Source organism: Ostrinia furnacalis, unplaced genomic scaffold (genome assembly GCF_004193835.3).
Source record: "Ostrinia furnacalis isolate ACB-3 unplaced genomic scaffold, ASM419383v2 OfSCF3149, whole genome shotgun sequence".
In the NCBI taxonomy this organism is placed as follows: domain Eukaryota; kingdom Metazoa; phylum Arthropoda; class Insecta; order Lepidoptera; family Crambidae; genus Ostrinia; species Ostrinia furnacalis.
Genome location: NW_021133388.1, coordinates 241,006 through 268,648, shown reverse-complemented (window position 1 = coordinate 268,648; position 27,643 = coordinate 241,006). Strand labels below are relative to the sequence as shown.

Here is a 27,643-nt window from a genome sequence, read left to right as displayed (position 1 = left end):
TACCACTTCACATTTTGCAAATTGGGCATTCTGAGACTAAACCTACGTTTCTCATGTATGTAAAAGAAAGTAAACATTTCGACCACTTAATTACTAGAGAAAAACCGTAGTTGCAAAACGAAAACGTTCTTTTAAATTTTTATTTTAAATAGAAACCGAATCTTATACCTTTCACCAACATTTTTATCTACATGCACTTACATAAAAAATACACAAAAACTGACATTAATATATTTATTTTATTTTAAACATTACAGCACAGTCATACAACAGTATTATTATATTACTAACATGTATTTTTCGCAGGGAAAAGACTTCTAAAAATTTTCAGATATTTGTGTGTGTGTCAAATAAAAATATTCAGTTAAAAATTCAATTTACTTTTTTCCCTGAGAAAAATACAAAATACATTCATAACAGGAATACAAGCAAGCTTCAGCAACTAATAACTGGTATGTATTATGCTTACGAATTACAATTTAAAATCGTAATTACAATTTTTGATACACTACTGAAAATTGTAATCTCGAAATTACAAAATTCAATCGTAACTATCAAGTTTTTGAAATATTTGGAATTGCAATTTGGAACTAGAAAATGCAATTTTTTTCATGGTTTATTTTAAAAGTTACCATTGAATTTAAATGAAACGCTTTTTCATAATGCAATTTTAATTTACAGCTTCACTATTTTACCTTATTAGTTAGCTTTACATAGCTTAATGCATCCACTACAGAGGTTTAACTATTAACATACAAATGTACACCAGATGAAGAACGAAGCTCGCCATTATTTCAACTAGTGAAAAATTGTAACAACTACTAGAAATTGCAATTTTCATTTTTGTAATTTTCAAATGCGAGCTTCGTTTTTCTTTGTACTCCAATTATAAATAAGTATTGTTATATTATAAATTTTCCATGCACATATAAAACTTGGTACAAACACACTCTTTTATGGTATATTTGAAGACATAAAGTCAGTTCAAGGGAAAGAAACATGCAAGATGTTGGAACAAATAAAAGCACAGACAAGCAAACAAATTATACAAGACAAAAAAACACAGACACAATGTCTCTAAACACGACAATCTATATATGAGAAGATTGGAATATATTATTTTGGTTGTTTATAATATTTTTGTAGCTTTCATACGATTGGCATGCACCGCTATGCGAGGTGACAGAGATAGAGAATATGAAGGGTAACAAGTTAAAAAGAGATGATAAGAGTGTGTTTGAATTTTATATGTGCAGGGAAGAGACGTGGGCCATGACGTCATGACGTCGAACGAAGAATACCGTCCACGGGACAATGACGGTAAGTGTTTATTAATAGTGTTAAGTTTGCCCATAGTGTCTAAAGCAAATAGTGCAAAATATACGAAGCTACCTAATTGACTAGAAGAAAGGACGTAGCACACTTATCAACGCGGAAAGGGATCGTAACCATATCAACTCGAGACGGTCAGTACTTACCTAATCTTTGTATGAAACTCCACTCGAAAAGCGATGTCAGCTCGCGAAAGGCGACACGTTGATCCCTCTACTCTGCGGGTTGATAAGATAAGTGTGATATGACCTTTCATCATCATCATCATCATTTCAGCCATAGGACGTCCACTGCTGAACATAGGCCTCCCCTAATGCTTTCCACGTTGATCGATTGGTAGCAGCCTGCATCCAGCGCTTCCCTGCTACCTTTACGATGTCGTCAGTTCACCTTGTAGGTGGACGTCCCACACCTATATGACCTTTAAGCAGCTTTATTTATTTTTACATTCTCCCCTATTCGTCTGGCCAGCCAAAACCTCCAACTGCCTATGGTACAAATTAGGGGAGAGAGTGGAGACTAAAAAACCTGATGATAAAACAGATTTAAAGGCGTCAATGATGTTTTTTTTTCAGTTATTTTTAAACGAAAATGGCAAAAAGTTTTTGATCTCTAGTCTAGTAAATTAAATAATCCAATTTGTATGATGAAATAAGAAATTTCAGCTTTGGAGTAATGTTTGTTCGTCGAGTAATACTCCAGACACTTCGCAATACTAAATTACCTACGTCTAATCTGATATTCAGAAAGAATTTTACTGGGAATGTTTATTTTAGTTTCTAACTACAAAATGTACAAAGATTAATCAGATTTAAGAAAATGATTTTGCCGTTGTTTGTAAAAATCAATTTTTGTAAGTATCATTACATTTATCAAAAGCATGCACAAGCACATACTTTCAACAGCATGCAAACTTTAGCATGAATATACTAAGTTCTGTTTTCATTCAGGAATAAGTTAATAATTAGCTTTTTTTAGCATGTTTAGGGTTACTGCTTACCTAGTTCATTTATTTCCAAATACTTTTTATCTTTTTTTGTGACATCATACATGTTCTGTACAAGTACGAGTACAAAAATGATTAAACTACTTAATTTATTCCGCTGAATAAGCTTTAAATTCCAATAAAAAATGCACTTTGTATATTTTTGCCCGCGGCTATAAGTGTGCCCCTTAAATACTACCTTTTTTTGTTATTTTTGACGTTCTTAAAAGTGCCAAAATACTGAACAAAATTGAATTAATATTTATGATTTGATTTGATTTATACATGAAATTAATTGCATCCAGATCGTAGCAAATCTGTAACTAACTACTGAGGACTCAGTAGTTTTGTTAGGACTAACATCAGCATCTCTAATGAGGACTAATTGCCTACAAATAGCTCTTAATTACAATTACTAGCGTAGTCGTTTGTGGTTGTCAAGCGAACTGGTATAGACAGTAATTGAGCTGACTAAGAATTAATGATTAGGAATAGATCAAGTTTAGTATAGCTCAAGACGATGAAAACTATTCTTTTCAAACAAATACTTTAAGGCCCGATTCGACCAAACTTATATCCGAGAATAACTCCTGGTACAACTGGCACATTGACAGTTTCAGTATGGGAAATATGGCAAAATGTCGAATAACTGACGATTTATTCTGAGATTAATATTTACTCTTGTTTAGTCGAATCTACCCTGACACCGACCAACAACTATCTTCATTGATGATTAACTTATCCCTCGTTGTAAAATTAAGTTTTATCATAATTGACAGTTTTTGTTGCGAACTTTAGTAAAAGTTCCAGTTCTTCTTCTTCTTCTTTTCGTGTCGACAACAAATCTACACAGTGTTAGCCAACTTTACATCCAAGGCCATATTACGAAAATACAAAAATATTAAAAAAATATGTTTAGTTTAAAAACATTATTTTTAATATTACAATGTTTTTAATATACACACAAACGGTACTTCTACCCTATTTTTATATCCTGTGTGCTTACCATGAGCTTACGTGTCTCGATAGCGACTGCGTAAAAAAATGACATTAAATGTATGACAGATTGTACAGCGCCCCTAGCGGCTAAGTACTTTCAAGAACTAAAATCTTCATAATATATTCGCTAGCGAGCACACCTAGCGTAAACTCATGGTAAGCACACTGTAATCAAATTGAGACCAGCATTGCTTTTAACCATTTTAGTTATATGCCGTATCTGAATAAAAAACAAACAAACAAAATGCGTATTAAATTGGATTGGGAACGTCAAACAGATGAAATACGATCTACATTTTTATTGCAAAATTGGCAATGAATACGAGTATACCAATATCGCAAACTTAATTGAAAGCTTTGAAATATGAAACTTTTATTTATTTTATCACAATGATCAATGTTATTTGGTCATATTACAAAGTCTGTCAAATAGTGGTAGAGAGAGAATGAGAAATAGGACAGATGTAGCAATATTTTTTAAAATATCTATTCTTCTATACTAATATTATAAATGCGAAAGTTACTCTGTCTGTCTTGCTTTCACGCCTAAACCACTAAACCGATTTTGATGAAATTTGGCATAGAGATAGTTTGAGTCTCGGGAAAGGACATAGGATAGTTTTTATCCCGGTTTTTGAAACAGGGACGCGCGCAATTAAGTTTTTCTGTGACAGAAAAAAATCCACGCGGGCGAAGCTGCGAGCGGAAAGCTAGTCTATTATTTTTCGCTAAAACGTGTTTATGTTTCACACTTTCTAATTTTCATGACAAGTTAATACTTTTCTATACGGGACTATTCCCACCTCTCGTTCCCACCGCTGCAACTCCTGTGTAGCCAGGATCTACAGCTTGACAATATTAATTCGTCAATGGACATGGCGCACAATTTTTGTTGAAGATGCCAAAAAAAACTACAAAAAATTAGAATGAATACTGTATTTTTACTTTTTTGATATCTTTAAAAATGACTGAAATATTCAAGCTCAAAGTGCGCTTNCCTCCTCTCTACAAGTAGAGTTCAATAATTTTCCCCTGAGCTCAAGTATCTGTTTCTCCAATTTATCTATTTCCTGATGAGCGTTCATAAGTGACTGGTTAAGGTCTGATATCAGTTTTTGTAGGCTCAATAATTCAGCTGTTTTTGTAGTGTTATCAGTTGAAATGCTTCTAGGTGGTGTAATGTTATGGGAAAATTGCTTCGAATATCTTTTTTTTTCAGAACAGGAAGATTTTTTCTGTGGAGATGTACAGATGTTTTTCAGAAGTTGTATTTCTTTGTTTAATTTGTCTATACATTTTTTTAAATCTTTATTTTCTAAAATAGTAGTCTCTAATTCTGTCTCTGTTGAAATTAAAGTCGTTTTTAGCTGGTTTATTTCTTCTCGGTACTCATGTTCTGTTGCTGAATCATTTAGTAGTGTATGTTCTGCACTCTTTGACAGCCTTTTACTTGATATGTATGAGTCCTCCGACATGTCTGTATTATTCAAGAGACTATGTGATTCCTCTTGACAAAGTCCGGTTTCAGTTGTGGAATTTGTGTAAATCGGAGAATCATTTGGAGTTGGTGAAGGTTCTGTATTTTCAGGTAAAGTATTTTTTATTTTATTATTGCTTTTTGCAATATTTTTCCTCCTAGTTGTGACATTATTATCACATTTGCTATTTTTAGCCTTTGATTTCATACAAGATGGGCAGGCCCAATTCTGTTTCTTGGTTTTATCCATAATACGATATAATTTTTCTGAAACACCTACACATCCAAACTCAAAATGTTTCATACATTGTGTGCATTTTATGGTGTCTTTTATATCAGTCTTGGATTTGCATTTGTAACAAGATACAAGTGTCGACATCTTGTGGGCGTTTACAGAAGCTTTTTGTTGTGGTTCAGATGCCATGTTGATCGATTGTGGATCTTAGTAATATTGTAAGATTGTACCATAAAAATTCTGCCACTCAACAACAGATGGCGTTGTATAAGTTCTTGTTTGAGATAGGATTCTGTCACAAAGTGTCTTTTCTACTCGTCAATAGATGGCGTGGTTCGGTTGTCGCAAATTAAATGTCTTATTTGTAGGCACATAAAAGTCATTATCGTGTCGCACTATTTTTGAAGTTTGAAATAAACAACCGTCCGTTTTTGTTTATGTTTGTCTTTTTGTTAAATATTTCATTTTATTCACACTATGTTTGAAATATTTATCTTATATTGTTCACAATCGTTCAAAGTTACTATTGTCTTGTTTTGTTTACACTTTCAACGCGATTATTGTCATTTTATATACACGATTCACTGTTTATATTCATAATATAGCGTAATTGTTTCATTTTTACAATAATATTTACGGAGCTCGATATGAACGTGACGGACAGCGCCATCTAGCTGAGATGCTCATTCAATAATTATTACAGCACTTATGACCAATTACGTAACCCGGTACAGCTGGATAAACACTGTGACGTCATACCCCCAACCCGTCTGGCCAGCGTGGGGAGTGAAGGCCAAATCCTCCATTTGCCTCTGGTAATTTAGAGGGCAGTGCTCCTGTAGTGGAGCTTTCATTTTGCGACTTGGACATTTTGCAAATTGGACATTTTGCAAATTGGACATTTTGCGACTTGGACATTTTGCAAATTGGACATTTTGCAAATTGGACATTTTCAAAAATTGGACATTTTGCAAATTGGACATTTTGCATATTGGACATTTTGCGACTTGGACATTTTGCAAATTGGACATTTTGCAAATTGGACATTTTGCAAATTGGACATTTTGCGACTTGGACATTTTGCAAATTGGACATTTTGCAAATTGGACATTTTGCAAATTGGACATTTTGCAAATTGGACATTTTGCGACTTGGACATTTTGCAAATTGGACATTTTGCAAATTGGACATTTTGCCACTAGGACATTTTGATACTTGGACATTTTGAGACTAAACCATTCAACCCTTCTTTATTCAAACGTATCGAAAAACATTAGTTCTTCGCTTTAAATAAAAGAAGACCCAAATCACTATTACCTCTCTCTATCAAAAGCTGGAAACATTGAATTTTCGGATAGATCCAGTTTATTCTGTTACCTATTATTGGTACCGTTTAAAAGAGCCCGTAAAGCAATTTCAGGTTCAGTAACCAGTTTTTCGATAGTTTATAAATAATGGAGTGAGATCACTTATCGTTTCCACCCTGTATACTATCAAAATATCTCAACCCTCGCTTGTCTACAATAAGCACTTGAAACGCGTTAAACAGAACAATAAGCGATCTAATTGCCTCCCTAATGCACATCGGATATACTTGATTACATTCCATTAGTCACGTCTTCTATGACCGTAATTACATGTCAGTATTAATCAGTTGAATATTATTGCAAGTAGAATATCACAACACAACTTGATTCTCTTGAATCTCCAATGTATGAAGCTCTCTGATTTTTAATTCATCATCATCTCAGCCATAGGATGTACTGCCCGGTTGGTAGCGGCCTGAGTCTAGCGACTTCCTGCTACCTTTACGATGTCGTCGGTCCACCTTGTGGGTGGATGTCCCACTCTGCGTTTTCTGGTACGTTTTTTATTTACCAGAGGCAAATGGAAGATTTGTTCTACCCTACCCACAATGGCCAGACGGGTTAGGAAGTCCTGATGTTCGCATATCGTCCCATGATGGATACGACCTGCAAGCTTTCAAGAAGAGAGCGTATCTTCACCTTAAAGGCCGGCAAAGCACTTGTAACGCCCCTGGGTCTGCGGGTGTCTATGGGCGACGGTAATCACTTACAATCAGGTGAACCGTCTGCTCGTTTGCCTCCTGTCACATAAAAAAAATGGCCTTCATATGCTCGATGCGTGCTTTGATAAACTTTTATCGATTTTGCACAATCCGTACATTAATTTGTTGTCTAAAATCGTCGATAAGATTTTATCACGACGTGCATCTTAACCCGCCTAGTCACCTTTTACGACTTCCACGGGAAGAGTGGGGGTAATGGTTTTATAATAATGTTCATCGTCAGGTCATTCAGTCTCCACTGCAGAAGTATGACCCTCTAATTTACCAGAGGCAAATGGAGGATTTGGCCTACACCAGGCGTGAGGGGTTGAGCATATAATAGAATAATTATTATTGACGGGATCGCTACCATGTACCTCATTTACGAGCCTCCGATATTTCGGCGCTGTTGCAAGCGCCATGATCATGGAGTAACATTCCCGTCAATAATTTATTCTGTTAAACAACGGAACTATTCCCACCTCTCATTTCCACCACTGCAACTCCTGTGTAGCCAGGATCTACAGCTGGACCGCCATAAAAACCCAACCAATGAAGGTCAAGTTTGTCCCGGGGGAAAGTTAAACTGTCATTGGACCAGCAACGAAATTAATCAGAAGAACATAGGAGGACTTCGAAATTAAGGTTCGACTTCCCTCTATTGCAAAGCTGATGGACAATTTATTCTGTTAGTGAGCATAATAATGTTACGAATAAATAAATTATGGTATTTCTTTCTTTCTAAACACCGTGTCCATTGTCCACAGTGCCAGACGACGTGCAGCAGCCAGTGCAGAGGTCAGCTCCTCTGCTGCAGTCGCCACAGTACACCGGCGGCAGGCCCCAGCCTTACAGTGAGTACATGCATTTACATAACTTTGATATTAAATACATTATACAGACGTAGTGTATGTATAAACATAAGTAACGCAGGGATACATTCAACAAATTCAAGCTAAAGTATTTTTTTTACAAAAAAAAACCTTATTCATTTATTTACTAAATCAAAGAAGAACTGTTACCCTAACCAACTGTGGATGTGCCATGAGACGCATGGAACACCACTACACATCCACACAGATTGCCTACCTATGATGTGGACAAACACATCCTAAGCTCACAGGATGTAAAATATATCACCCCTGGAAAGATACAGTAAAGAAAGTAGAGATAATATTATAAATGCGAAAGTAACTAAGGAACTGCTAAAGTTCAAAAGATACAAAGCCTGTGCAGTGACTAGAATACTGACCGGCCACTGCAAACTAAACAAACATAAATCGAACATGAACATGACCGAGGAAACTCTGTGCAGATTCTGCCATACAGAAGAAGAAACGGCCATGCATGTTCTTTGCTCATGCTTCCCGCTTATGAGCAAAAGAAGTATCCATCTCGGGCGACACATCATGCACCCTGATGAGATAGCAGATATCACGCTCCAAAGAATCTGGAAATTTATAGACTCAACGGGACTAAGCAGTGAACTCTAAAGACAAGGGCTGCCACAATAGATCAAACCTGGTCGAGTTGGCGCAAGTAAAGGCCCAAAAACCAATAATAATAAATAACTCTGTCTTTTTCTGTGACAGACAAAATTCTACGCGGGCGAAGCCGCGGGCGGACAGCTAGTTTACCATAAACTCAATTCATCACATTTTTCTACGTTCCAAACACTGAAGGTTAATTCTACACAAATATATGCAAATTTTTCATTTAAATAGATTTTACACATACCTTATTCTGTGACATATCGACATACTATGATCCATATGAAATTACTTGCTATAGTTAATTGGATAACGTGTTGCAGACTTGCAGACATGTGTCTACGTCGTGTTCAAACTTCTCTAATCTAGCCTGTTCAGACAAGTTTAGCGTTGTCTGGTGTCCCATTTATGTGGGACGTCCCGATTTTCGAGTCTCTAGTGACATGACCCGATTTACCCTTCATTTGCATAGTATAGTATATCTTATTTCCAGGTTTTTCGCTAACCTCTGTGTAAAAATCTATGTACACACGGCCACAGTGTTAACTATCCATTTCCGTTTTTGCTCTCACTCTCATTAAATGGTGATTCTTTGCGATAGAACGAGATGACATGACCGGCAATGGGCAGTTAACGCTGTTGCCGATAGTACATACATAATGTTCAAACTGATAAATAAATAAAATATTTCTGCACTCGTTGAAAAGCAAGAAAAATAGCAAAAGTGCAAATACAACGACATTTAGGAATCAATTTTGATAAAGTGATCATAGAACGGTTCAAAAAACATATTGTCCCATTTTGAAAATGTCCCAGTTTCTACCTTCCGTCCCGATATTTATCTGGAACTGGCAACACTAGTCTAGTTTCGTACTAGGTTTAGAACATGCGTGGTATGAGTTCTGCCTACGGATTGCGCTATTAATAGAACTGACTTCCGACATTATTATGGAACTTGTAGATACTTGTACTTAAGTGTTTAATAGCAAATTAGAACCAAAGTAACCATATAGCCCAAAAAATTTCTTAACTATCAACGGGATTATTCCCACCTCTCGTTCCCACCGCTAGAACTCCTGTGTAGCCAGGATCTACAGCTTGACCGCCAATAACCCAACCAGTGAAGGTCAAGTTTGTCCCGGGGGAAAGTTAAACTGTCATTGGACCCGCAACGAAATTTATCAGAAGAACAGTAGCTCCTCTACGAAGATGTTAAGGTTCCAAACTGAAGTAGGCAGTGGATGGGGCACATAGCTCGTAGAGCTGATGGGCGTTGGGGCAGAAAAGTTCTCGAGTGGCGATCACTGGTCGGAAGACGTAGTATGAGCAGGCCCCCCACTCAGTGGACCGACGATCTGGAGAAGAACGCGGGAAGCCCCTGGATGCGGGTAGCGCAGGACTGGTCATGGTGGAAATCCTTGGAGGAGGCCTTTGTCCAACAGTGGCAATCTTTTAGCTGAAACGTACAAAGTGCTTGTAACATAGTACAATCTCTTATAGTAGTAGACTAGCAGCCGCCTATGACTTCGTACGCGTGGATCCCGTTTTATCCCCTTAGGGGTTGAATTTTGCAAAATCCCGTCTTAGTCCCTGCGTTCTAAAAGGAACTCCCATGCAAAATTTGAGATTTCTAGCACTTGTAGTTTCTGAGATTTAGAGATTAATATTACTTAACTAAATGACAACAAATATGATATCCTTCACTGCAAATCTTTAAACAATAAATTATCGGTACTATTTAAATGCTAAATACCTTATACAATCGAAAGCTCTCAAAAGCTCTAAACTACGTCTAAACTAGAAACAATTAAAGTGCGCCAACCGTGAAATATCTAGGAACAAGCGAGTCGGAGAGCTGTTCAGGTCGCCCCTTAGAAGGGATGCAGTCCGACGCGGAAATCCCGTATCCCGGACCGGGATCAAGGGGTTTAGTTGCACCGCCAGGGCTGGCAAAGTGGCTAGTTCAAAATATCATTTTCTTTTTAAAGCCGTATACGGAAAGAAAGCTGGAAACTTATAAGTAAACTTATAAGTATACTTATAAGCGCTTGTCAGCGCTGGTCCGTTCTACACAAAGGAAGCAAGTTGAATGGCATTTTAAATGGCAGCGTCCAGCGCTGACCAGCGCGTGTTGAAACTTGTCGGCACCGTTCAGTGCTTATCGGCGCGCGTTCATATATTTTCCTGCGCGGGTTACCAGCGCTGTCAAGCGCCGGTAAGCGCTTATAAGTTTCCAGCTTTCTTTCTGTATACGGCCTAACATCGGGAAATGCTTTGGGCATATCCACTGGTCGATGAGCACAGCGAGTGGGTTATGTGGGACTAAAGACGGGGCTGCTCACCAAAGATGGGGCCTACCCACTAATACCCGACGGTGTCCACCTGTGCCCAATGACACGCAGCCGCGAGTTATTGCTCTAGCTCGGACATTCGTCCGCAGCTCCGCTCTAGGCTATAGCGAGAGAACCCCCAATCCCTTCCTCCAGTTGTTTTTTATACTGGTTTTCTGCTCGTGGCCCTGGTACAACAGACCCCCGGCCCACGGTAGCTGGTTAAAATATCCTAACCCATCGTATTCTGCAAAAAAGTGTGATATCTTTCATTCAATTTGCCTGCATCCAGTGCTTTCCTGCAACCTTTATAAGGTCGTTGGTCAACCTTGTGGGTGGACGTCCCACGCTACTTATTTCAGTAGATAGCCTCCACTCCAGAACTTTGCTGCCCCGTCGGCCGTCAGTTCTGCGTATTTTGTGCCCTGCTCATTGCCACTTCAGCTTGCTAATATCTTTGATTCTGATGGACCTTTTTGAAGGCGAGAGTGAATAGGCACTTACTGGGCAGATAGATATGTACCATCCTAGACTGCATCTCACTTAACACCAGCTGCGATTGCGGTCTTATCTGATATCTGCGTTATCTTGCATTATAAAAAATAGTTTTCGTACTTTTTTCGACAACCCTATCTAAGTCCGACAATCGATGCCGAACTGTCCCCGTCTCTGGTCATAGCCAACTTTTACCGCGTCCGGTGTTTCGGCCGTCGATTCTCGAGTGCAAAGTTGATACTTTGTTTGTATGCAGATGCCTTAGATTTAGGACGAGTGGGGACTTCACAGTTGGAGCATTTATCTGACTTACAGTTGCATAACTATTGTACGAACTATGGAACATCAAGTTACAACGTCTGTAATTGTAATAAAGTCACATAGAGGCAATTTTGCAACAAAAATGAATGTACGAAACATTATTGTATGAACTCACTGGACTATTAGTTTGACTTGCTTTAATTTCAAGCTTTTATTTTCAACATCAACGTCATAATCATCATCATCGTGATATTCAGTGCCTACAAGAGCCAATTAATTCTATGTAGGTAAACATTATAGAGTTTCTTGGTCTGAATTATTCACTGGTTGTATGGAAAAAATATAAAATGGTAATAGTCTCGTAACTGCCACTTTTTGTTTTTTACTATAAACTGCAACTCAAATACACAGATTTCAGTCAAACGAATCTAATTCATTTCAAACTGGCAGCGAACTAACGTCCTCTGAACTTTGCCCGCTGAACTTTCACCGTGACGCGGACGTTTCGCGAAACGCCCTGCTGCTCTCGGCTGGGTTAACAAGCGTAGATTTGAATGGGAAATTCGCGGATTTGTCGGTTAAAAAGCATTTTAAATCGGTCATGGAAATAAAAGTATGTGACATGTAAAACTATCTCTCATCTAAACGGTCTTAAATATTATGCTGAGTTGCACCACCAAACTTTGACCGTAACTATAACGATAACCGCTGTTTTTTTGTATGGAGTTTGACAGATTTTTGACGTTTGTCAAAGTTAAAGTAAGATGGTGCAACCCAGCCTTGTGTTTAGCAATGTTGTCAATAAAATAAGTTCGACAATGTGTAAAATTGTGTCCAAAATTAATAAACGCACCTACTTTCTCCTTTCCTCACTAAAATCAGAGTCCTAATTTGGCTGGAAATTATAGTCTCGTATTTTGATAACATTCTATAATATTTTTTTCGAATTCAAATATTCCCTTAGTGTCTTTGCGTATTTCTTTAATTGTTTAGTTTAATTTCCGCGAAAATAGGCTACGTAATAAGTAGGGTTGCCAGGCGTCCGGCTTTTTACGGTCTTGTCCGGCCAAATATTGTGTTGTCCGGCCTGTCCGGCTTTTGTTAGGCTTTTTATTGGGCTGCCGCGCCAGGCGAAAGTCGAGCCACAGTCACATATCCGGCTTTTAGGGTAAAATGTCCGGCCAAATGAAGCACGGAGTCCGGCTTTTCTAATTTTGGACCTGGCAACCCTAGACGTACCATCTTCGCGCACACCAGCGCCGCCAAGACAGCTAGGAGTCGGAGTGCTCGCGATGGCCGAAATCGGTCGGATGGATCATCATCATCATCATCATCATTTCTTTAATGTATTTTCCGTACTGCATAAAACAATAACAAGGAAATAACGCGCTACAGAAATTTTTGATCACATTTAGGTAAATAATTATATAATCTTCAATCTTGCTCTATAAAACAGAATCTTTGTTATTCCGACTCGGACTTAAGTTCTTTTTTGCAATACTCACTACTTGATAAGTAGTAGTGGAAGTAAAAACCTTACTTTTTTACCACATTCAAGGTAGCATTTTCCGATATTCTCAGTCCATTTGGAATACGTACAGCGCATTACCTCACTCTATAACGTTTTAAATCCGCAATTTGATTTAAATGTGCTCAATTTTATTTAAATCGTTGTGCCACTGCTCATTTGTAGTCGTCTTACAACTGAAATAGATTACGTAGCATCTCTTATATCTATGTTACAGGAAATGTATGAAATCCGTCATTGTATACAATTCCTAGGAATTGTGTATAAGTCCTAAAATCACCCGGAAATGTGTGATGTAAATTATATGAGACACATTCCTAGGAAAATTACACATTTCCTAAACAGCAATCGGAAATGTAATTAAGATTTTTTTTTTACACAAAATTATTTTTATTACGCCACTTTTTGTTCTCCGAAACTTAAATGGCGCTACCGCGCCGCGGCAGCTGTGTATGTGTAAGGTCGCAAGTCTAACCTAACCTAACCCAGACTTTGTTATCCAGCTACAGGAGTACTAAAACCTTCATGTCAATAATAGTTTAATAAAAGAGATGTTAAAATTACGGCTTTCCAATACTTCAGCGTAATATGCGTGATGCCGAAAGAAAGGTATGCCAATAAATTTAAGGCAAACATTTTTTTCGACCAAAGTATAATAGTGCGAAAACAACTGTCAGGTTAAACAATAATAATTGTGAGTTAAGTACCTATCGGCCAATGTGGTTTGGCTAAATGAAAATTTAGGCGTACCGAGGGACACCCGATCACGCGACCGCGCTTGTGCCGCTTAGTTTTATACATTTCCTAATACAATATTGGAATTCTATAAAATTCCTAGGAAAAGTATAAATTTCCTAGGATATGTGCGTATTAAAAAATCTCTGAAGCAATATTTTATACATTTCCTAAATAGCTTCGGAATTGTATACATTTCCTAGGAATAGTATACAATTCCTAGAATTCATACATTTCCTGTAACATCTACACTAATATTATAAATGCGCGAGTTTCTGTGTCTGTATGATTCGGTTTTATGTCCGAACTGTTGAACCAATATAAACCGATTGTGGTATGTAAAGGTAGCAGGGAAGCGCTGGACGCAGGCCGCTACCAATCGATCAACATGGAAAGCATTGGGGGAGGCCTATGTTCAGCAGTGGACGTCCTATGGCTGAAATGATGATGATGATGATGATGATAGAGATAGATTAGATATAGAAGAAAGACAAAGCATATTGTCGCTAAAATATCATTATTTTAGCCCGCTGCAGCTTTTTAAAGAGCAAATCTTATCTACATTTTAAAAGTTAAATTATACATGAAATATAGTTATATCATCAGGTCATTTAGTCTCCATTGCAGGAGCACGACTCTCTTTAACTTTACTTGAGGCAAATGGAGGATTTGGCATACACTCCCCACGCTGGCCAGACGGGTTAGGGAGGCAGATCTGGGGGCACGGCAGTGCCCCCGCCAAGTCGAGCGCGAAGCAAACACTGCCGTACCATCCTTTACTGGAACCATTTCGCCGCATTTTCAGGCCCCTATTTGAGAACCTCTGGATAAGACCAGAACGCAGAAATTTTCGTCATCTAGTAAGCTATAATCACATACTTTAAATCCAAAATTTCNTTCTGCTGAACATAGGCTGTATAAAATATTCTCAAAATAGTAAAAAACCTTTGATAATTTACTATTTGATAAAGAATTTACGTATTTATTATTGATTAGGACTAATGTATACCATTATTTATAATTATGGAGTCGGTGTTGGAAGATTTTTTCAATTATTGGTAAACCAAATAAATAAATAAAAATAAATAAAATAAAAATTTGAAGATTTTATAGTTTCCTTGAGCTGTCACTTGACAGCCTGGCATACTTTTACGATGGTGGATCAAAGTATTTTGGTTTGACTATAGAGCGTGAGAACACGCACACAGTCATAATTATTTTAGTGTGAATAAAACTAGCATCGAAATTACCTAAACTTGACATGCCACGCTAGACGTAAACGCTCTTAAGTAATGTTAGTTAGTGCACACTAAGTTTTCATTTTATTTGGCCTACAGATAATTGTATCCAATGTTTATTTTCTTTCAAGGTTGTTAATGCATTTCGTGGTAGTTTCCGTTATTCTGCCAAGAAATGCTGGAATAACATACCACCACCTTTTAAAAGTTGTCATTCATTTAATTCTTTTAAATTAAATTATAAAAAGTATCTTTTAAACTTGCAAAAACATACATAATTAACAATAGTAGTACTTGCCTATCAGTCTTAAATGATAATAGACACCACCTATCCCTCCATGTCATAATATAGTATAAACTTATTTCACCCGTGCATGAGTTGCTTGTTCTTGGTTGTCATCTGTCTTCTATTTTATAGAGCTTAGATATAGAGTTTATGAACTGTATAAAAATATGTTCAAGTTTCACGTAGGTAAATAATGTTGATTGATGTTTCTGGGCGGGCTGCGCCCTTCTGCTGAACTGGCATCCGCAGAATACCAGTGGTCGTGACGTGCTCTCTGTCGTCACGGCTTATACTGAGCAGATGCCATTTTGGTGCGTGTACTCTGTTTTTAGTGTTTAAGTTGTTATTTATTTGTAACGCTTTTAATACTCGCATCAAATAAATACTTTCTTTCTTTCTTTCTAATGCTATTGGTAAGAATTGAAGTAATTTTGATCTCTTTTAAGTACTATGAAAGTACTACTATCTCCAAACCAACTGAACGTACTTCATTTGTGACAGGCCGATCGTATGGAGGGCATCTTTTGTGCATGCAATCTTCGCTTAGCTGGAAAAGTTATGGGTTCCGTCTTATGTGGATAGTTGGACTATTTCTCACATTTTGGGAGTCTCGAAATTAAACCATTAAACGCGAGGGGATGGGAGTCCCTCCCATAGCTTTCCTCCTGTTCTCCTAAGCTTTAAGATTGAAGTAAATAGGTATTTACTAAGCAAGCATGCTGTATTTTAGCTTTATTTTATTATTTTATTCATGATAATAAACAATGGAGAAGTATCGTGGTATTGAAAACATTAATTATGTTTATATCCGTTGTCTAGTGCCCATAGTACAAACTTTGCTTAGTTTGGGACTAGAAGCGTAGTGTAAAATGTCCAAGGATATTTATTTATCTTTTTATTTTATTTTTGGTGTTTCACTAAATGGGATTAAATATGAAAAATTTAGAAGCTTCTCCTTTCTACAATTCTATATGAATAAAGCCGGGTCCAGGCGGATGTAATGTGTAATGTAATCCACAGTGTAATGTAATCCACAGTGTAATGTAATGGAAATAGTATGGGCAGCACTTTACATGTATTGCTCGTAGAGCCGTCCACACGTAGAATTCTTATTACATTACACGTAATCTTACATTACACATTACACTCGGATTAGATGTTTGACATTGGTATTACTTAACCCTATCTTACTAGTACCATTATCCCTATCTTAAAAAAAAAGTTTTGCCTCTTTGTACTAATTACTAACTAGTGATCTATGGAAATATGCAGAACAATCCGTGGAACCCACAGATTGCTCTATTCATTACATATTACCTCTTTATATTGAGCCGGATCCTGACGGGTGTAACGCGTAGTGGAATGTGTCGTTTAATGTAACGAAAATAGTATGGGCAGCGCTTTACATGTAATGCTCGTAGTGCCGTCCACACGTAGGATTTGTGTTACATTACACGTAATCTTACATTACACATTACACCCCTCCGGACCATAAAAAGGTCTTAAAACGAAACTTGTTTTAATGAATAACACTTTATTTATTGCAGATTTAGTTCGAGTCTTCGATTGTGAGAATTTTGGTATGTCACAGAAATACTTTATCACGGGCGTGTCCCGTTTATAAAACCGGGATAAAACGATCTTATCCTTTTTAACAGTTTTTCCCTGGGCCTTGAACTAAGTATTTACCCAGCAAATTTCATCAAGATCGGTTCAGTCGTTTTTATTCTAAATACACAGATGATTGCGAACATATTGGAAGGAAATAACTTTAGGTTCGTGGTGCGCTGCGTGCCCAAACAACTGCACGCAGGAAGATTTAATGAATGCGCTACTGACAACGCCACTCTTGTAGCGGAGTTTTGGGCTGACACTGTGTAGGTTTGTTGTCGACATGACAAGAAGAAGATCATATGATATGTTAAAAGCCTTGTTTATTTGGTAGAGCACAGTAACTAAGAAATCTCACAAAATGTTACGAAGGTTTTTGTTAGTTATTTTGGAGACATCTTAAGAAAATGTTTTAAATGTTCACATTTCATCGTCTTCAAAATGAGGTCGCTTTAGTGTCTGGGGACTACATATCGTTATCAGTGGTACCTTAAGGGCGTAGTTTCTAATCTGTCGTTTCAATAGTTGAGCCAAGAGCAACAAAACTTGCTCCTTTCATTCGTAGGGCCCTCGTAAACGGTTTGCGGTACCCGCAGGCTGGAGGTGGAGCATAGGGGAAGACGAAGCGATTTTAGAATTTAATAGGATTCTATAGAAACCTTTTTTATGGATAGTATGGGATGACAATGGGTGCAGAACTGCTAACTGCCTGCAATCCTCGGGTGAAATGAGAATATGATCTTGGAAGAAGTAGCCTGTCTAGCCTATCCAAGTCCACTTGTCTAGCCTTGTCTGTTCAGGCTAGAGGCTTCCCTAGCGAGTCCTTAAACCCTATAGGGTTGTATCATGATCCTGCAATGCCTTATAAATAGCTTTTCTACCCTCACAGTAATTACGGTCCTGGATTCGACCATATGGGGCATTATGTGGTTATCAAGTGTTATTAATTGTAAAATAATCAATTATGTAAACCCTGGTCTTCCTAATATAAATAAATAAATAAATTATACCTATCCCTTTGTCCAGCAACTGTAGTCTTTTTAAAAATCTTTTTTTAATTAGTACTTAGGCCATTTTTAGGGCACTTATGTACCAATATCGGCTAGTGCTGGGAAGAAGTGATCTCAAAAATAGCGTTTCTACCCTCACAGCAGCCGCACCGTTGGATGCGAGCTCATCACAGCGGATAGTTTATTCACAACCGTATCTCTTTCTCGATTCCTTTTCTCGAGTCTCTTTCTCGAGTCACTTTCTTGAACGATAGTCTATCTGAACTTAAGTAATGCTCCTCTTAAATCGCGTTTCTACCTTCACAACAGCTACAATCATGGATGCTACCTTAGCGGGCATCAAGTACCTATTTCAGAGTCCAGAAACTGTCTCTAGTTTTTTAATATAATTATTAGTAAGCATTGCAAAAAATACTAATAGCCCCGTTAGCCCCTCGTAGTAAGCTAAATATGCTTGTGTCACGAGTGGGCTCACCACAATAGTCGAGCAGCGCGTCGTACCCGCGTTCTTCGAATAACGAGTCCGACCTCTTCACCGTTCGGCTATCGTAGCTTCAAATAGTGGTATTATTGTCATCTAGGTCTTTATCTTATTACTCGCCATCCTACAAGGGTTTGTAAATCGCGTTTCTACCCTCACAGCAGCCGCACCGCTGGGTGCGAGCTCATCACAGCGGATGGCTTATTCACAGCGCGTTTTGAAGGCGCCGTTTGTGGGCCGCGACCCAGTTGCGATGTCTTTTGAGTGGCATCCATTACGGTTTCTGAGGCTTTTTTAAGACAAGGTCACTTGCATTGGGTTGGTGTTTATTTATCCAGCAATATTTATGTTGTTACATAAATAAAACTTCGTAGATGGCCACAAAAGTGCGATCTGCTCCTGCCGAAGTATCAATTCGTTTCAGCCAAATGACGTCCACTGCTGGACAAAGGCCTTCCCCAAGGATTTCCACAACGACCGATCTTGCGCCGCCCGCATCTAATAGAAGTATCAGTTACACCAGAATTGCCAACACATCCCGTTCCCGTCTGGTCAGCGTGGGGAGTGTATTCCAAATCCTCCTTTTCATCATCATCATCATCATTTCAGCCATAGGACGTCCACTTCTGAACAGAGGCCTCCCCCAATGATTTCCATGTTAATCGATTGGTAGAAGCCTGCGTTCAGCGCCTTTCTGCTACTTTTATGATGTCGTCGGTCCACCTTGTGGTTGGACGTCCCACACCTCCTCCTTTTATGGTAAATTCGAGAGGATCATTCTAAATGATCTGATGATAATAATGATATCCGATTTTTTCAAGCCATACAGACGTGCAAAGACAGGCTCCTTCACCTTTTTTCCTTTGCTTTTATCTAAGGATCCCTTAAAGTAATTGATTTTCTACAACTACACTCACTCGTACTGCCAATGTTGCCATCCTAAATAAATTCGTACAGCAATGTTGCCAAGCCAAGTAAATAATTCATACAGCGCTCGCGTACTGCTTACGAGTCGGTTTAAGTATTCCACTAATATGGTAATGTGTATGTGTAGATTTTTAGTTGAAAGCAAACAGCATTTCTGCAAGTTGGTTCCATAACGTATTCGCATTAATAGAAACTGACGACAGTCTTGCAAAATGTATCGTTTCAGCCAAATGACGTCCACTGCTGGACAAAGGCCTCCCCCAAGGATTCTGTCCTGCGCTGCCCGCATCCAGGCTCTTCCCGCGACATTCACCAAATCGTCGGTCCACCTAGTGAGGGCCCACGCTACATATTCCGGCTCGTGGTCGCTACTCGAGAAATTTTCTGCCCCAACGGCCATCATCTATCAAATAATGTATATCTACTGTAATGTGTTGCATAAAAACTTGACTCAATTTCATAAAATCATTTTTAGCCTTTTTTTATCGCATAAAAATAACTGACAATTAATCACTTTTATTTGAAACTCACGTTATATTTTCACAGCATATAAATTTAAATTCACACAGTTAAATGACGCGCACGTGAAAACGTATAAAGCGGCAACACCTGGCAAATGGCCGCGGGTGACGTCACCGGGTGTCACCTCGGTGTTGCCAACGCTAAATAATTCAGAGCTGCGGCCACGATTTAGAATTTTTAAACGCACAGTTTTTGTAGGTCCTCTCGGAAATATAGACTTAAAAAGTAGATTTCAGTTTTACGGGGTTAGTTGGTATTTTTATTATGCCTTTGTTGCGTAATTTTAACTTTTTTTTATTCACTATGAGGAAGCTCTTGGCCTGCATCTCACCTGATGGTATGTGATGATCAGGCCGAAGGTGGAAGCGAGCTTCACCCTGAATCCTCAACCACGGAGGAAGTGGCTATCTTACCTCTAACTGTCGGAACACAATAATGCTGTTAACATTGTTGTTATGGCGACAGACTTACGTAAGATGGTGGTAGCTAGCCAGGCGTACTTAAATCAAGCCTTACCACCAACCAAACCGAACAGAAAAATCTGCCCTCACTGGGAATCGAACCCGGGACCTCTGCGTCTGAAGCAGGTGGTCTTACCACGAGACCACAGAGGCGGTTATTCGGACGTCTCATTTTATATTAACAACCACATAAACGCCCGTATACACAAACATTACTATGAGGTCTCACAGTGCGCGTGGACGCACAGAGTGACACACTAACCAATCACAGAGCTGTATTCAACGCTGTGCGTTCGATTTGCTGCTTCTATTAAGCAAGCATCGTTTATGAATACGGGTGACAGAGTTCTATTCAACGCTATTTGTATATATTTTTTCTAAAAAATGATGGTCAAAATCTGACTCCTTTTCCTTTAGCTAAGTGCTTATTTATGTGCATAACTGAATCTATTTGTTTGATTAAACCTAGAAGGACATAGACATCTTATAAATACCCTAAATAAAAGAGCAAATAAGTATTCATTATTTTAATGTTTACAAAAAATACGTTCTGCAGGTAAAAGGTAAGACAAATTAATTAATGTTGCCTAACAAAAGTAACAAAGCGAGCTAAAAATAGCTCAAAGAAATGTTTAAAAGCTCACCAATTAATAAATGCACTCTAAAGAGCTATTATTAAAATTAACATAATGGTTTCCATTATAATTATCTCTTTTAAATTGCAATTTTAAATAAATCTGAATTTTCATATTTTATTCATTCTTAGAACCATAATAAAACTCTACTAAATAAGACTTTATTCTATAAAATTGAATGAATGGTTTTCATTATTCAAAGCCGTTTAATGAATGGTTAATTGTGCCGTGTTAATTACCCTAACGGTACTTAAAACTTTGCTCTTTTAAAGTTCGTATGAAACAGTTTAATCGTTCATGAATTTTAGAAATATTATTTTAGTAAACTAGCTTTTGCCCGTGGCTTTCCTCGCGTGAAATTCGATTTGTCACAGAAATATCATTATAAAATTATAGCCTGTGTGTTATTTTGTCTGATGCATACATCAGCAATACAACAATAATACCACATGCTATAAAGTTTCATCAAATTTTTTAATTGAATTGCCTAAGGTTGGGAATCGAACCCACAACCTTTTGCTTGTCGAGCGTCTGCTTTGATTTCTGAGTTACCTACTTAGGCTGAGTTACACCACCTTATTTTAATCGTAACAATGTCAATAACCCGTGCTTTTATATGGAGTTTGACAGATTTTTACGTATGTCAAAGTTAAAGTAAGATGGTGCAACTCATCCTTAGACATAGGGTAAATCCGTCAAAGCTGTTTTACGTGAAAGAGTAAGAAACATCCAGTCTTCCTCACAAACTTTTACATTTATTTATAATATCAGTAGAATTTTTCACCGTCACAAAACTTTGTTACTTTTATAGTTCACAGTTTCACACACCCGTGTCCGAATAGAAAATAATAAAACTGGATTGCTTTTTATTTCAATGCATTTCTATTGCACCTGCAGTGTATTCCATGCTGGACGTATTAAAAAATATGTTTGCTTTCACAAAAGCATTTTGTTTACTTTGTTATGGGTTTTTTAAATTTTCTAGCGTTAAGAGTCGCATTTCAAATAAATTTCGGTGACTGAATGAATGTGACGGTTTTCCATAAAAGGAAGTCATTTGGTTGATTGAAATAATATTTAATATAAGTGCCCGAACTGGAGCAAAATCCAGGCTCCCCATCAACAAATGCATTTTTGTTCGTTTCTTCTATGACATTGTTATACGTATATCACATCCACATCATCACATCCTTTGGGGCGTTGCGTTTTTTTCTGTAATCAAAATGGCAACACTCGTACGTGCCGCTCGAAGCGTCGGCCCAAAATGGGAAATAATAAAAGCAGTTTTTCAACGCAGCCACACCTGGTCTGTAAGGCTAGCCACACACGGACAGCTTGAAGCTGCGACTGCATAGCAAACTACAGTATTTATGTACACACATAACTGCTCGAATTGTCGGCACGGCTATTGTCGAATCAGAAATTAGGAGATCCGCAGGAGCACCAAAGTGACTGACATAGCTCGCAGAATTACTAAAATCAAGTGGCAGTGGACGGGGCACATAGCTCGTAGAGACGATGGCCGTTGGGGCAGAAAAGTTCTCGAGTGGCGACCACGGGCTGGAAGACGTAGCATGGGCAGGCCTTCTTCTAGGTGGACTGACGATCTTGTAAAGGTCGCGGGAAGAGCCTGGATGCGGGCAGCGCAGGACCGTACATTGTGGAAAACCTGGGGGGAGGCCTTTGTTCAGCAGTGGACGTCATTTGGCTAAAACCGCTCGTTGCAGAGCAGTAGTAACCGCTCGTTGTGCGGCCGAGCATTCGCCAGGCATACACTGACTGCTCGAGTTGTCGACTCCTCTCGCCCAGTTACCTCAGCCCGCGTTCATCATTCCATGCTTGACTTGTTGAGCAGTTAATACCAACTGCTTCAGCAGTCCATAGCAGCTTCAAGCTGTTAACTATGACTGATTAGGGCCGTTCTTAGTCCGTATATGTTGACCACTAGCTAACTGTCCGTGTATAGCGGGCTTTACGTTGAAATTTTTATAAAAACCGCTCTTCCCAGCTCGAGTACGGTAAACAACGGATTTTAGAACTGAATAATTGAGGTGTATACCTCACGGCGAGGTACGGTTAGCAGAGACACATTGCGAAGAAATTGAAAAGAAATGGTCACAAAAGAATTCTTTTTTAAAGGAAAGTGTTCCAAAAAAAACCTTTTTGAGGTTGGAGACTCGCACAAAATTAAAGAAAATATGTTTAATTCTTCGTTTTAAATTACATAACATTGCGGACTTTCATCAATACTAGTTGTTCTACCCTTAAACCGTTATAGCAAGTTAAAAAAATTCATTGTTTTTGAACCATAAGACAAGAGAATAAGGTAAAAAATAAGGTGGTATATTCCATCCACTTTATTGAGTTGAAAAAGGGATGATAGCGTACGAAAGTTACAACTCCAATTTTCAACTGAAATTAATTACATACAACATTATATGAATATTTTTTTGCTGACGGTACACGCAAATATGGACATAGCCCGACGTTATTCAAATAGTAAAATAAAAGTTTGATTGTGAGCGAAATCCCTCGGAAGATTTTATATATTCATTGTTTTACTTTTTAATTTCGAGTGCCATCAGGCTTTCAAAGAAACCGTTAGTATTTCTGGAAAAGGAAATCTTTAGACACCGCTAAATACACTTTGAATAATGAACAAAAACTTCTATGTTAAAAAAGTAATTAGTAAGATACTATTTATTGTAAGCCCTTGAAAAAGAGGCTGTCAAAGGTGACTAACTTTGACAATCAATCCCTAATTTTTAAGTGCCCCTTTGAAAACAAAATTCCTGTTAAGTGTTACCATAAAGGTCACTTAAAAATTAGGGATTAATGGTGAAAACGGGCATAAGTTCCATGTACTGCTTCTTCTCAGTACTGGCCCTTTATTGTCCCAAAATCAAAAAATCAAAATCAAAAATATTTATTCAATTTAGACCACAAGTGGCACTTATGAACGTCAAAATATAGTAAATAATAAAAAAGAAAAGGTAGCCCTTATGGGGCACTTTACATGTCTCCTTCTCTTTTGGGCCCTACCAGCCCTACTCCCGAAGCAGTGGTAGGGTTAAAGTAATACTAGAATGTAAAAGAGCTTTTAAAAAGCCTATTTGCAGACAGCAAATGACGTTTAAGACCACACATTTGACATAAAAAACACTGTAAGATCTTGTATAGTACAAATAAGCGAGAGTGAATAGGCACTTACTTACATGGCAAATATGTACCATCCTAGACTGCATCTCACTTAACACCAGGTGCGATTGCGAAATACCTGCCTTGTTATGCATAAAAAGATGCTATTGTGTAAAAAAATATCTATAGTCTGGTCCGGGAGCACGTAGAATTTTGTCCAATGACCCCAAGCTACCCATCCTTATCGCTCGCGCGTAATTATATTGCTGTCGCGACTGTGGGATAGGCGGCCGCAGTGAGTGTGCGAGCGCGACAGCAACATAATTACGCGCGAGTGATAAGGATGGGTAGCTAGGGGTCATTGGACAAAATTCTACGTGCTCACGGACCGGGCTTTAGTCTAAATAATTTAGACTGTACTGATAAGTGCCTAAATGAAATCTAAAAACGGTACGAAGAGACAACGTAGCTGGCTGCCTTCCAAACTTGTCCTAACTCGTTTATGCATTAACTTTGAATGTTAATTGTTTTGTGAAGCTTTCAAGGTGCAATTAAAAATTAGCTCTTTAATAGTATATTATGCTCTAGATTCTGTTTCACTGTCTCAAGAGTTAAACTAAGTTTCTCTGTTCATTAAGGTAATTTTGTTAATAATTCAAAAAGTCATAGCTTTATATTCCTTTGAAGTTGCTTCAGTTTTATATCTACTTCAACACGCAGTAATTGGTACCTTGTCTTCAAGAGAACCGTCATCTAGTTTGAAAATATTACATTGCCCATACATTAAGGGCACTTAATATAAATAAAGGATTTTATTAATTTACAATAAAAACTAGACTCTAAAGAGTACATGATCCAATTAATTGGTTGAAAGGGATACAGTTTATGACTCTACACTATACAGGGGCAAATTGTTTAAAAGCATACTCATGCTTTCAAACAATTACAGGAGCAACTACCATAGATTGGAGTAGCAGGGCCGCTACTTGTCATTATTGAATAAAAAAATCATTTCAAAGTGATACTTTTTCTTCTATTCACTAGAAACCAAAAGAATACATTGCTTAAATTTCAGCGATAATTTCTTTTTAAGTAAGGTATAAAAAGCATAATACGTAGGGATAAGTAATTACTTGCTTATTAGATACCTCATACTTGTATCTACCTAGTTAAGTTTCTTTCGTGTTATTTTACTGATGGCTAGAAAGCAATACATTTTTTATTTCATTTCCTTATCATATCAACTCATCATCAAATGCTGAACAAAAAATGGGAATTCTGCACTAAATATTATCCAGTATGACTAAAACTCTTCCACCGCGCTACGTTTTAAAATGTAACGGTTAAAATGCATTACCAGCATGAAAATTGAGGCTTTTAGTAAATAACATTGGCGTCTGACGTGAAAGAGCGTTTGACCACCACATAATAGCTTTTAAGCTGGAAATCCAAACAGGCAACCGTAAATACAGCGGTTAGTCCATTTTGAGAGAACATAAAATGAACACCAACATCAATACTAATATTACATGTGAATTTCTGACAATTTTTGTAAGAGAACCACTTGTTTTTCAATCTGGATTTTACCCTTAAAATATTCAATGTATATTGTTCAAGATTCATGACGAAATAGAAACAAATACACGAACACAAACACACAATAACAGAAGACGTAAAAGAGCACACCGGAATTTCCTGAAGGCATTTAATATTGAAGACATACATAAACACAGAATGCTGCCAACACGACATCAAACGAGATAGATTTGGGGAATCAACGATTTTCGTTTGTCTAAAGTTTCTGGATTGATCCGTCGACTGATCGGCAGATCCGACAAGCCAACCGGTGACTACTACCAGGTCGTGCAGCGAAGACTCTTGCAGCCAACACAGTCAGCATTCATGTGACCAATCGCAGAACGGTGTGTATTAACTCCAAATGGAATATAAAGTGTGCCACTCAATAAAAAAGTAATCCCTTATGAATGTGCCCTAGTAATATTGGCTATAGAAGTAATTTGTTTACCTAGATGATAGCATGGTTTAATGTCGTGTATTTGTAAGAATGCTAGCAAGCAACTAATGTGTTTTGTGTTAGTACTAACCTAGTGTGTATTGTCTACTTAACGGACGTATCTAGAAAGCATGTTGTTGAAAGGATACCCTTTCAATTTTGTTTTAATTAAACTCTAGCTACGTCCGATGTTGTCGTTACACTTAAAATGTTTGCTATCTTACCGTGTTTAAATATGTACTTACTTACATAGTGTTGAATAAACCCCTACAATGTTACATACACCTGGGATCCTCGTTACTAGCGCCTTAGTACTCACATTATACGACAATGTTACATTTACGATTATAATACTCACATTTCATTTAAATTGTACCCATTCTTAAGTATACTTAATAATTTTAATAACATTTAAGAATCACTTTTTACCTAAGTCGTTTTACTAAACATATTTTATCTTCAATAATTAAATCTAATAGTATCTAACAAACTACATACTAATTACTATTTTTAAGATTATTACATAAATATATTCCTGTCTATACACTATGTATCACGAACATACATTATACAATAAACAATTTATTACAACAAAGACTTTCATTTCTACCCACTAAAAAACTTCCTGCATGTACAATTTTATTTTCAACTATCATTAAAAATTAGCACATGAGTGTATGTATTTGAATAATTATATCATAGACGTATAACTTATGATTAGAATAAACAATAAGTATTAATTATGCATACCTACATATTTATGTGACGTGTGTTTTTTTTTCTTATACAAATATTTTGTAACATTTATTTTTAGCACTCAGCTCCTAATGACTGCACTTCGTTCACTTTCAATAATTGTAAAGAACTAATTATTGTCTTTAATGTGCATAAAATAAGAAATAAATATTTAGCAAGAAACATTTACAAAGTTACATGCTAATGCAGATCAATAAAACTCAAATGAAACGTGGAACGTATTTTCTATTAAAAACTAGGTTAATACTGCAAATTGCATTTCGATTCCGTGTCATGGTCTCTGTAATTTCATTGAGAGTGCTATTGCCATTTTAATTATGCAGAAGGGACGAATTGGCATAAATTACGACTTGTTTTTTATTTATAACCAGCTTGTAAATATTTTCGGAAAATTCGTGAATATTGTACATTGTTTTATTTTTATTTCTGTCGTTCGCCTTATCTCGTAATACACGCTTTTTTGTGATAAACTATAAAAAACTAATTTAAATAAAGCACTGTAGTATTTTAAAGATGAAGGGAATATAAATGATAAACATGGAAGTGGTAAAAAATAAGTCTCTACCTTAATTTCCTGGATAATAGATGTTCAAATATTTCGGGACATTAATCTGTCTAATCAAGTTTAT

At 37.3% G+C, this 27,643-nt stretch overlaps 1 protein-coding gene across 4 annotated transcripts in view; it reads left to right on the top strand.

The window, feature by feature from the left end:
* The window catches only part of sm (heterogeneous nuclear ribonucleoprotein L), a 99,585-nt gene that overhangs the window by 54,006 nt on the left and 17,936 nt on the right, over positions 1-27,643 (top strand). Inside the window, exons 4-6 of one of the 4 annotated variants that reach the window (XM_028311024.1) lie at positions 7,864-7,950; positions 17,007-17,039; positions 26,074-26,166. In XM_028311024.1, the coding sequence (XP_028166825.1) occupies positions 7,864-7,950; positions 17,007-17,039; positions 26,074-26,166 (213 nt within the window). The remainder of the gene's footprint in view (positions 1-7,863; positions 7,951-17,006; positions 17,040-26,073; positions 26,167-27,643) is intronic. The other 3 variants (XM_028311025.1, XM_028311026.1, XM_028311027.1) reach the window with 3 other exon arrangements.